The 13245-nt window shown below is 34.7% G+C and overlaps 1 protein-coding gene across 1 annotated transcript in view; it reads right to left on the reverse strand.

Annotated features, from left to right (window-relative positions):
* The window catches only part of LOC109840816 (ubiquitin carboxyl-terminal hydrolase 7-like), a 22206-nt gene continuing 11069 nt past the window's right edge, over positions 2109-13245 (reverse strand). Inside the window, exons 7-18 of the mRNA XM_020409592.1 lie at positions 10522-10581; positions 10356-10441; positions 9891-9941; positions 8601-8709; positions 7691-7779; positions 5826-5895; positions 5551-5631; positions 5326-5412; positions 4319-4361; positions 2808-2915; positions 2650-2724; positions 2109-2346 (exon numbers count right to left, since the gene is read on the reverse strand). Of these exons, the coding sequence (XP_020265181.1) occupies positions 2291-2346; positions 2650-2724; positions 2808-2915; positions 4319-4361; positions 5326-5412; positions 5551-5631; positions 5826-5895; positions 7691-7779; positions 8601-8709; positions 9891-9941; positions 10356-10441; positions 10522-10581 (915 nt within the window). The 3' untranslated portion in view covers positions 2109-2290. The remainder of the gene's footprint in view (positions 2347-2649; positions 2725-2807; positions 2916-4318; positions 4362-5325; positions 5413-5550; positions 5632-5825; positions 5896-7690; positions 7780-8600; positions 8710-9890; positions 9942-10355; positions 10442-10521; positions 10582-13245) is intronic.

Consider the following 13245-nt stretch of genomic DNA (forward strand, 5'->3'; position numbering starts at 1 on the left):
AGAATGTGCAACTTTATTCCTTTTTATTTGCATATTCATTCTTGGTCTCACGAGGATTTTTTTTTAAATTTATAATTCACCTATTGGTAAAAGTGAGAATATATATGCAAAAAATTGTACATGATAGTTTTTCTCAGAAAGAAAAACCTATATGATTATATAAACATTTGTGAGAACAATATTGCGAAACAAATATGGGACTGAATCTGAACAACAACTATTTTTATTTTCCATCCGAAAATTTTCAACAGAGTAATAAACACAAATGTGAAAGTGAGTCAAAAGGGCAAATCAGAAGTTCTAAACACAAGGTGAAAGGGAGTCGAATGCATGAAACAAAAGTATCTAGTTTTTAATATTTCTGAAGTTCTTATAGAAGCTTTGAAGCTCCAATGTCTTTTGAATATCTAGCAAGACTCTGGGAAAGTATCCTTATAAGAGATAAAAAAATATCTGAGGTAACAAATAAGAAACTTCTCCTATTTATCTCGCTAAGGTATTTCCTACCCTGCAAAATAATCAAGTGTTTAAAAAAAAAGAACTATATACACCCAAACCCAGACCCAAAGCCAAAGGGCCAAACCCAAAGCTCTCTTATTCGCAAAACACCCACCAAATCTGGATATTTGCTAATTTATCAACACATTTTTTTTTGAAATTGACTTAAAATATCCCTTTCATTTAATACCATTGAATTTCAAACATAGATACTTCATTTACATTGATTTGAGGTATCTCTCTCATTAGCAATGTTAAGTTTCCAAAATTTAGGAGGGATAATAATAATAACTCTCTCCTCTCCCTCTTCAGGTAGAAGGTATGCATGTTAGGTAATTTACCCCTATGAATTTGTAAGGAATGAGAGGAGTATAAAAATCGATCAAATATGAATATTTGGAAAATCAAATTATACAAATATGATAGAATGGGGGATTTGGGCGAAAAAAAATCTTTAATCTTTGTTGTGTCTTTATTAACTGTTCGTATGTGTACTACGAAAATAATTACAAATATGATAAGCATTATATTATATATTTAATATCTATTCTGCTTAAATCACTCTGTAAGAATGATGATAACTCGTATCATAGAAAAATTGTGCCAAAGACGCAATTCGCAAAGAGCCAATGTAGGTCTCTGAAAGCAGATCTCTAGGAGATGTAGTTTTACCTTTCTACTGTAAGTTTGTAATTAGCTTAAGTCGATCAATCCTGATGGGTATGATCCCGTTAAGCTATCATCATTTTATAACATTTTTCATTTGTATTTATGCCATGACTTTCCTAACCAAAAGTTGGAATGATGACACCTAAGCCTCATCCCAAAATATATACAAAAAAATATTTTTAGAAAAAAAAAATCCAACGTTCTCTCTCACGTATCCGTCTTTGGCAGGAGTTGCAAGAATCGATTCTATTGTTTTTCCTTGCTACTGTGATCCATTGCCAGATGCAACCGTTGCGTAATATATGGGCCTCATTTCATCAGGCTTCCTCCATTATCAAAAAGAACACGCGCCCTATGAGAAAACTTTGAAAAAATGACCAAGAAAAGGGTTCAGAGAGTTCGCACCTCCAGTTCTACTCCAGAATGAGAAGAATCCCCACCTATTTTGAGAAGAACAATTTTTCTAAACAGACCCATTTTAATTTTTTTTAAAAAAAACCGACTTTTTTTTTACCAAAACCGACCCGATTTTGTGATTAGCAGACTAATCACCTTCCTAAATAGTCGGGATTAGTAACCCTAACTATTTAGGATGGTGTTAAACCTTAATTAGAAACCTTAAACCCTAAAAATTAATGTCCTAAATAGTCAGGGTTACCCCCGACTATTTAGGAAAGTGATTAGTCTGCTAATCACAAAATCAGATCGATTTTGGTAAATAAAAAAAAATCGGTTTTTAATTTTTTTTTTGAAATGGGTCTGTTTAGAAAAATTGTTCATTTTGAGAAACCACCGGGCGACACGTCAATGATTAATTTTAACACACACAAAGCCATTCAACGGTTAGTGATACATCAGCTAATTCAGTTAACAGTTCCAGAAACATCCTATTAACATCAAATAACCAGAACAAGCAGAACAAATAAAATATGGAAACAATATTAGTTTAAAACTCTTTTTTAGTCTAACTAATTTGCATCATTCTCCTTACAAGGGTTTGTAATTGCAAACAGACAAGTTCGTTTAAAGAATAAAAGAGAGTACAACAAAGATTTTGAAGGAAAAGTTCATACACCCACAACAATGATAAAAGTCGTCCCGCGGATCCTCCTGGTATTGGCGTCTAAATTTTAGCCAGCCTAGCTTTGTACATGCAAATGTATGCCATATGCCAGTCACCTGTTTTCAAAACAATCAGTAAATAAATGATCATCAGTAAGAACACAAATCATAAAATAACAATAGGAGCATGTTCTCAGCCAAAGGAGTCTTCTAATATTTTGACAATAACCCACGAGCTACAACGAGTATAATATCACCTGAACCAAGCTTTCATCTGCCCACACATAGGCACATACATGCGCGCACGCACACATTGACATACACAAACACAGAAACTCACCATATAGTTCTATATAGAGGTGCAGGCAGAATATAGGTTAAGGGACAAACAAAATTGAGTATGATGTCTGAGCTACTTACCTCCACCAGAAAGTCGTGTTATGTCATCTTCCCTTTGGGGAATGGGATTATCATCATCATATTGAATCCATTTACCTGGATCGTTAACCCATGAACTACATAAGCAGACTTTCATAGCAAGTTTGTCTACCAGTGGCATATGTTTTTGGAATACTGACCACTTTCTTGCTTCACCCAGGCAACATAGTGACCAGAGTCGGCACTCCTTCCCTTGTGAGTCAGCACCGCGACCAGGTCGTAGATGCCAGTTAGTTGCATGTTTTCATCTAACAAGATAATGTAAATAATGCAACATACAGAAATGAGGAATAAGATAATGCAACATACAGAAATGAGGAATAAATAATAAACCGAGCTAGCAAGCAACACTGGATTAACCGACATTTCTTGCCCTGATGATTCAAAAAGTTCTACCATGGCACGCAAGAAATAGAAAAGCAAAACCTTGCACTAACCAGTATGCCTTGCCTTAAAAAGAGTAAAGAATCATATCAATGTGTAAAAGCAAAGTGATCAAAGCCTTCATCCCTTCATCAAACCTCACCGCAAGGCAAACTTAAAACACTTTCATTGCACCGTTAACTATCATAACCCTTTCTGTTTACTTTTCTCCAAAAACACACTCATCCTTTCCTCCTTAACCCATTACCAACTGATACCGACAAGAACATTGAATACATTTTACTTTTTACCGCCTTAATAAAAATATAAAGACAGTTGCAAACATTGATTTCCTAAGCCAATGATTACAAGGGAAGGTTCAAAGTGCTCTGTTCAAATTTGCATGGTCATGTAAACGTACAAACATGAAACATGTCATATTTGACTACAATTTTCTGATGACAATTTTTAAGATACTTATTATATTAACCATTCCTAATAAATCTAATTTTAAAAGCAAAGTGATCAAAGCCTTCATCCCTTAATCAAACCTCACCGCAAGGCAAACTTAAAACACTTTCATTGCACCGTTAACTATCATAACCCTTTCTGTTTACCTTCTCCAACAACACACTCATCCCTTTTTAACCCATTACCAACTGATATCGACAGGAACATTGAATATATTTTACTTTTTACCGCCTTAAAAAAATCTAAAGACAGTTGCAAACATTGAATATTATTTCCTAAGCTAATGATTACGAGGGAAGGTTCAAAGTGTTCTGTTCAAATTTGCATGGTCGTGTAAATGGACAAACATGAAACATGTCATATTTGCCTACAATTTTCTGATGACAATTTTTAAGATACTTGTTATATTAACCATTCTTAATAAATCTAATCAATTCCAGATGCAAGTAAACAAGTCATGCAATCTGTGGTTTCCTTAGGCGAAGGATGGAAACAGCACTGTGAGGTTTCTAGGATTTTGAACAAATTTAAGCAACTTATATTTATCCATACAGTACCTGCTGATGCAAGTAAATAAGTCATAGTACTAGAACCTCAGTGATTATGTTGAATTGTTGTAGTGATTAATGTAGCTCTCTTAAGCAAATGCGATAAATTTAAATTAGTTTCTGCCACGCACTATGCACATGTAATTGAACCAATTTAAACTTTTAGCATTTGTCAAGCTCTTTTATGTGCGTACGATGCGTGTAAAAAACTAGTGTACAAATGTAAGGGAGTAATATCTCATGAAACTGGTGGATCTTTTTTTCCTTACCTACTTCAGGAACAGTGGTGGACGGCTCAGCATCCATAGATCCCTAAAAATATGAAGCAATCACAGGTCAGAATAAAGTTGACCTTGAAGCCATTCAAAATTCTCCTAGTTTCTTTTAGAATCAACCAAGCCAGCATCTAAGAAGAGAAATGAAATACTCAAAGCAGAGAAAGTTGAAAAGAGAATCATTAAAGCATCATGTATTCAGAAAATAGTTTTCTTAGACACTACTGATACATGTATAAGCAAAAGGAAAAAGAATATAATGATCAAGAATAAGTGAAGGGAGTAGTGGAATCACGCCATAGTTCTGCTTAGCACGACTTAGCTCACTAAAAAAACATTGCCTAAAGCAGAAAGATAAAATAACAGAAAGAAAATATAAAAGGTAGCTCAAGCCCAAGCAAAATGATACAATATTTCTTCATTACAGTCGCAAACAAATTGAGACAAAAGAAAATGTAGAGGAAAATTAAAACTTTCATCATTTTCAGCATGAAAACATCACATTAGCTTTGGCCCCCTCAAATTGGTTACTGTAAAGCATGACTACATGCTTTTTTTAAAAAGAAAGCTAGATGTAAATTTTGGCCTAAATGCTATGACTGACAACTTCAAGCCAATCATTTAAGACTTTGAGTTGATGTGAAAATCCAGCCACAAAGCTACCGGAAAATGGGAGCTATCCGTAGAATACAGCAGGCAATTCAGCTGACAAGCAACCCCATTCATGGCCTATTGAATTTTAAAAAGAATGTGACTACCAGCACAAGGAAGAATAACATAGACTTTTGTGGGGGGGAAAAATCAATGCACATCTGAACAAACTAAGTTGAGAAATAAACCGTCTGAATAAACAATGACGAAGCTTTTGTTCCACCATAGACAACAAACATCTAACTTCATCACTTATGGCTCACAACCATGTGCTTAACAGAACAAGCTTTCGGCAAGAATCTAAGAAGTAAACTATGAGAAGAAACACATAATATTAACAGTAGTCATACCTCCAATTTAGGTACAGAAACATCGTTTTGGTTCTTCTTGTCCTGGACTTTCAACCCAAGCTTCACATTTTCTGAATCTCTTAGAATCTTTTTTGATGTGATGTTGACAGAACACAACATAGAAAATAAGTAAGATTTAAATGAAAATATAGACAGACAATTGAAAGGTGTTACTGAGGTCCTTCCACTAAAAAAAGGAAGGGCTTACGATAAAAAACTACTAACCTGACGTGGACCTTGTAGTGTCTGGCGAAGCTCATCTGAGCAAAAATCATAGACATCCAATTCCAAAGGATAGTCCACTTTCTGGCAAGAACAAAAAAACACGCTGAGATTGACAATTAATAACCTTAACCAATCCAGCCATGCCTGAAATAGCTTCTGTACTATTCTCGTAAGTTCTTCCCGGTAGTAAATAGAAAAATAAATTCTAAAAGAGCAAATAAAAGAAATAAGAGAAAAGAGGAATATCCAGATGTAAAGATGATATCAAAGTTTACCCGCAAGATCTTCGCCTTCTGTTTTGTCTCCCTTTTCCAGAAAAAGCGGACGAACTGAATAGTCAAATACCTAAATATATGGGCATGAACTCTCAGGAGAAAAGTCGGCTTTTACCAACAGAAAATAACAAGCAAAATTGATCCACATGCCGCCACAGCATTAGTATGAATAAAGCGAATAAGATAACGTTTTAAGTATTTGGCTTAAAAATACATCATATATCTAAGCATTTAAAATTAAAAAGAGTAAACTATAGTAATATATAGAAAATTTACACAGCATGGAAAACTCCCAAAATACAAAGTAGGTTTAAAATTAATTTGGTGGAGAATTTGTATCTAAAAGTGATTTTAGACGTGGGTGGGTTTAAGAATAAATGGTAGTAAAAACTTTGAGTTAATAGGCAAAAAATCATTCTGGAAATGGGTGGGTTAAAAAAACGCAGATGCAAATAGCCATCCGCAGTTCGCAATGCCGCATCATTAGTGCAAACCCCGACCTCCACCACCAAAATAAAAATAAAAATTGTGTTTAAAAATATACCACGTGCCTAGCTACTTAGAGAACAAAAATATAGCAACACCAAAAATAACACCTTACCCTGTACATTGAATTTCTGAAATACAATATGAATTGAAATAAATTGGGGTAAAACTTGAGTTTACAGGATAGCAAAACACATCTACAGTTAGCGATGTGGTACATTGGTGCGAAAAGGCAAATAAAATAAATAAGAGTTTAAGCATTAGTGTAAATAAAACTAACCACTTAGAACAAAAATATAGCAATTACAATAAAATATAGCAACAAAATTCATTGAAATATTTTGGGCTTATGAGTGATTATAGAAATTGGTCTAAAAATTAGTGAAGATAAAACTTTGGATTAATAGCCAAAAAAACCATTTTTAGAGTGGATGGGGGGGAAATAAATGGAAGCAAGATTTTGGGTGTATAGGTAGAAGTTTACAATAATTATGAACAATATTGTCCGAGTGATTTCAAAAGTTGATCGGTTAAAAAAAGTTTGAGGTAGAACTTTGGGTATATAAGCAAAACACTTTTTTCCCTCCAAGTAGACGGGTTTAAAATTAAGGTATCACATTGAGAGTATGGGTAAAAATAATTAACATATAATTTCTAAAAGAGATTTGGGAAGTGGTTGGGTTCAGAAATAAATAAGGGTAAACTTTGGGTTTATAAACAAAAGTTTCTGTTTAATTTTTTTGAATCTACAATGTGAACCCCAAAAAAGTTATACTGTGGTTCATAAAACAATTTAGTTGAGTACTGTATAGGAGGTGATTGTCGAGATGTGTACAAGAAAAATGGATTTAAATTTTGGGTTTATTACGGGGAATGCTTCTCTTTAACTATATACTCTTTCGGAGTTTCATTGTAGCTGCTACGCCTGTTGGCTACAGTGAAAGGTAAATCCTTGTATTCATTACTTGGTTACATACTATGATATTGGGGCGCAGGGGGCTTAGAAATAAATAGGGTTTAAACTTTGGATGTGTGGGCGAGAAGCCCTCTCTATTTTATATATACTAAGTTAAAGGGTTCCACTGTATCTATGAATAGAATGTAGCTGCTACAGCTGTTATCTAAAGCGACAGCTGTTATCTAAACAAGAGGTAAAACCCTTGTATTCATTGCATTATTAGTTACATATCATGATATTGGGGAGTGAGGGGTTAAACATAAATTGGGTTTAACTTTAGATGTGTGGACAAAAAAAATCCCCACTCTATTTTATATGTACTAAGTTAAGGGTTCCACTATATCTGTAAACAATGCTTAGCTACAGTGGAAAGCCCTTTAACTTTAGTGCATATAGAAGTGGCCAATTACACAGTACTTACCTGGGCAAACTGCTGATATGGGATTCTTTTGAATAAATTGCAGTGCGTCCCAGCGAAGGAGAAGCCTTCTCTAATTCTGACTTTAGACCCTGTTAAATTAAATTATAATTGACATGAATGCAGATCATTTGTACAAAGATAACATGAAAGCTGACATAATTTAAAAATATAATTAGAACTAAGCATCATGAAAATATTAATGTAGAGGTACTGCTCACTGAAATGTGCAAGTCGCAGATAAAATTGAAGCTATCCAACATGGCTTCTGTATCTGACAGGGTCCCCAAAAACTACCCAACTGTTACCTTACAATCAATATTTTTACATTTGTTCAGACATTAGCCTGTGAATTTAAGCTTGTGCATTAAAGCCTCCATTTTTTACTTTCCATGTTAGAACAACACAGAGAAGAATCATGTACTTCCATTTTACTCTGTTAAAGTGTTATGCTTAAATTAATAACCATATTCCCTTAAATTGTCTTCATCTCTGTTTCCCTAGGCATGCCTATAGTCCTTGTTGCTCAATCCATGAAACAATAAATCACAAAAAAAAGAACTCAAAAAAAGAGCCTAAACTCCAAATAAATCATTCACATTGCTACCATTGACAGCCAATAAGGAAACAACAAATTTAGAAAATTAATCAAGAGCGGAAACAATTACAATTTACATCCAGATGTTAAATGATCTGTTGGTCACATGGCTTGACTGGTATGAACATGTGACTGAATTGGCTGATGAAGTAGCCATGGAAGAGAAGTACATAACCCATCCCTTGTTAGATATCTTTCACTATCATTAAATTAGAGATAAATCTGAAATAGTAAGAAGGACAAAGACATCCTTATACAAGGATAACATAATAGTATGATGTTCTGTTAGCAAGTTATTTCATTCTATTGACTTACATGTTTTAGGCCCTCATGCAAATGATTAACATCCTGCGAGATGTGGCATTTCAGTGCATAAACAGATTCTGACTCTGAACTTTCTTCTCCACTCTCTGCACAGCGGATCCTGGTAAACCAACTACTGTGAAGCACTCTAAATAGAAAAAAATAGCATAAAGTATTGAAGAGCAAACGACACTCTAGTTTGATCAGATAGCTATGATTCGGTTCAGCTAACAACTGTCCGGTACATCATCAAGTAAAAACAATGTAAGTATAAATCAAACTATTGAACCCTTTCACGTAAAGTAATGACTAGGTTCATTATGAGGTTACAATATTTATAAAGACTCAAGTAGTTAAGAAACTTCTAATGCAGGATATGGGTGCCTCTAGAGTGCACACACAAGTTTAATTAGTGCGTCCTATGCAAGTGTAGGATGCCTAATTTTTCCTCATTCAAGAGAGTTTGAGTTATCATGCATTGCCGAGTTAAGAGAAGAAACATACTGAACCATCAGTTTAATTAGGACATAAACCGACTGCTGTAGTCGTGTTTCAAATATTTGTTAACCTTACAGGCTCTCATCTACAAATTTCAGTTAACTTATCAGTTGTATTTAGAAAAGAAGACGAGTAAGTAAATTGGATCTCGTAAAGGATTCAGTCTTCATGTTCATGAATATTTACAATATAATCGTGATTTACATGTAAGAATCAATACAGAACTGCTATTTAAGCATGCCATATGAGATGTTTGTTGTTAGAATATCATGTAGGAGGGTCCACATAAAACAGAGAACTCAGTTAACTAGTCCAAGTTTACAACCCACACAGAAAGTAAACAATAACCAAGATGTTCTAAGAAAATTTCTTAGGCAATAAAGTTGCAACTAGACGCTAAGGACTGACGTAGACATTGCTTGTGATCATTTATGACCCAAAAGACAGTAACTTGTTGATATTCTGCGTATTCTTTCTATCTTTCATCTTCATTATAACGAAGCTGCAATAGGTCACAACATAATATTCCGCCAGGGGCTTTTTTGGAAGAATTTTATCCAAAATTTATAATATCGAAAAAAATTCTAATATTTACTTTTATTTGTTTCAGGTTCAATAACAATAACAGAACCATGGAAGAAATGAAGAAGAGTTTATTCATGAAGAAGTGTTTTCTTGCAAAATTCAATGTCAACCTGCACTTCAATCTCATCAACACCATAAATTGTACACAGTAAAGATTAGTTAGATAAAACATGCAGTAAGTTTGTATATTTAATGTCATTCACAAATACCTACTCATACCTGCTCACTAGATCAATTCCAAAAAGTGTTTTGACTGGATTAGATGTCTCGCTACAAAACAACAAAAGAAGGAACAGTTATCATAACCAAGCAGAAATATTGTTGAAGTAATTGTATCCAGAGAAAATGATATTAACGAAGAAAGAAGTGATAACACAATGAAGATATGCTATGAGAATCAATGAAATTGTTATTCAAAAGAGCGAAAAAGAGTACACAAAAGCGTAAGATTCAACTCCATCAGTTAGCATCAATAATACAAATCAAATAGGTAATTATTTAACAATAGTAGCAGTGTTCCTCCACACAAAATCTGGGGCCAGTAAAATCACTCAACACGACAATCTAACAGATATGAGAAATGGCAAGTAACCAAGAACTTTTTTTTAAAATGTATTAAATCACAGAACTAAGGAGAAAAGTGGCAAAATAAATAACTGTCCAGTCTGCTATTATGTATAATACCTTGGTGATGTAGGTGACCAGGATCTTGACGGTTTGAGTGATTGCGAAAGATTATACATTAGTTGGGTCCAACATTCTTCAGCATCCTGCCATTTATTCAAATATTAGCCTTCTTAGAGGAAATGCCTCTTTCACAAGGTATTAAATCTAAGTAAACTGAAAAAACCTGCTGCATGTAGACACCATTTTGCTGCTGAGCAAACTGAGGATACTTCTTCCGTATTGACTGCCCAAAACATAGTCAGTATTAGCGAACAAAAGAAATGGCACATCATCTACAAGTAGAAAGTTAATTCCTAATCATTCTATAAACCACCCAAAACAAGAAGATACTGAAGGAACCTATACAAACAGCATACAAGCAATGAGCTCAAGACTGAATTTGAACATCAAATAGCGCTATCAGCACACAGATATCCTCATAGTCAAAGCTGGACCTAGCAACAGGCTTAAATTGCTATCACCACAACACAACAGAAACAGCTGTTTCAAAAATGAAGGACAATAGGTTTACTGAAGAAGTAAATGTTTCAAGAACTCAATTTATGCAAGTTGTCACTCAAGGAAACTTTTAGGGTATTTAGTATTTTAGGAAAATTAGAAAAGTTTGTTTGTTCCACATTGAAAGAACTGTAGTTGTGATCTATTTGTTTTCCAATACATAGAAGTTGACTGCCTCTCTCAGAGATAAGTCACTTCTCATTTTTTAAAAAGGCAACTTTAGACGAACTCAATCTATCCATAGAAAGTTCCAAATTTAAAGGATTTCTTTATTAAAAATAAAATAAAACACTCATTGTTGCCCTCCAGAAACCATATAGCTATCACCTGCAGGTATTTTCTACACACGAAAAAAAGAACCTCCCCAAAACCCTAATTGTAGTGCACCTGCAGGTATTTTCTACACACGAAAAAAAGAACCTCCCCAAAACCCTAATTGCAGTGCCCTACCCTCCCAACACCCCAAACCCTAGCTGCACAAAGATATCAACACTGCCACAATGGCAATAACGCCACCATCCTCACTGCATCTCTTCCCCATTGACAATGCTATCCTTATTCTAAGAACCACCACATTGTCTCCTCTGCAACAGCAAAACCCCAACCCCATCTTGTCTGCACCAACAACCCACCCCCAACACACACACACACACACAATACAAAACAATACAAAACGGAAGAAAAAAAACCAAAAAAACATAAACACAACTTCAACCAACTCCTTTAAAATCTTCACTGCAACTAAGGAACATAGAACATGAAAATGATGTCAAAACATTAGGATATACTAATATAGGGATAAAGACTTAGTACTGCACAAACATTACTTGCCAGTTACTCAAGTCAAGCACAGATCATCATGAGACTAGCGACTTCAGTAAAGCATGTCGGAACTCTTATCATCACAGCGAGAGTTTAATATTCAATCTAACAGCATGAAAATATTGTATTCATTTAGTTATGGTTTTCATTATGGTTTGATCTCTTTTTCTGAGACAACTATCCTGTGAAATGTCAACCTCCATCCTGCTACACATAATGAGAAGAGAAGAGGTCAAACATGGTTTGATTTCTTCGTATTGCAATATGTACCTATCTGACTCTCTTCAGTTTACTGGCCCACCCATGGTCTCCATCTCGTGCACAATCATTTCAATCATAGACATCATCATATTCCTTTGAACTGCTTCTATCAAAGCTCACTCAAGCAAACCCATTTTTGCAGACCTTCGAAGATGACACCATCAGGACAACTTGATCCTCAATCCCCAGGAAGACCAAAATAGGGCTTATATATGACACCATTGACAGGTAAAGAGAAGCATGAAGCGCTTACACCTGCCAGCTCATTCAGAGAGCAAGTGATAGGTGTTGTGCTTATCAGGCAGATGATAGAACATATTTCAGCATAGTGGTATGAAGTGAAAAGAAGTAGCAGAGAAATCGACATTTATGCATAAAGATTTTTAGATTATCTTACACTAGTTAAACAAATCTATTCCTGAAATGCAGCAACACGTCAGGACCCACTAGTAATCAGCAATACATTTCATTTTAGCCGCAAAAGAGATTATAGGGCTCTTGAAAATATAAGGAAATTTAATGAAGAAAAAGAATAGGAGCACAAAATAATATGACAGCATTACTCCTGAATTCCTTCCTGAAAAAAATATCTAAACCCAGTTGTCTCATAAATACCAAACAGACAGCACAATTTTAATTCCTGCAGAAATTTCTAACATCTGCTGGAAGAAATACGAATAAGTCGAAGAGAACTAACCGCCAAAAATTGCAATGGTGCCACGGGGTTTACTTTTTGATCCAGTTGTTTAAAAAGATCACGAGTCATACAAGTCAAATAATGTGTGTACTGATCCATATCATCATTCTTTACATTTGCATAGCTGTTTGCAAGAGATAAACAAACTCAAAAATAAGTCAATAGAAACGCTAATAATCAATTAGAGAAGACATTAAGACCTTCTGATATGCCAGCAAAAGAGGAACTCACTGAAGTAATGCTGACTTCAACTCTGGGACCGAATGAAGGCATTGCAATGTGGAGTTCATATAGCAGGTGTTTCCCAAGTTGAAGAGACCAGCACTATGCCCCTAAAGAAATAAACAAAACAGTAAATGTGATATGTCAGCTGTATTTAATTTTAATAGACGGACCAGAAAGAACTTTTAACAGATGCAACCAAACAGTTCAATATACTATCATTTAACAGGTCTCAATGCGAATCAAATAATATACATCCGTCCATCTTACAGAAACCACATGTGCAGCGATTTATCCATACAAGTATATATAACAGACCAGTGACAGATAAAGTTCTCTCCAAGCTTCTCTATAATAAATAAGAGACAGGTTCATTGCGGATAGACC

Source organism: Asparagus officinalis, chromosome 5, assembly GCF_001876935.1.
Source record: "Asparagus officinalis chromosome 5, Aspof.V1, whole genome shotgun sequence".
Taxonomy (NCBI): domain Eukaryota; kingdom Viridiplantae; phylum Streptophyta; class Magnoliopsida; order Asparagales; family Asparagaceae; genus Asparagus; species Asparagus officinalis.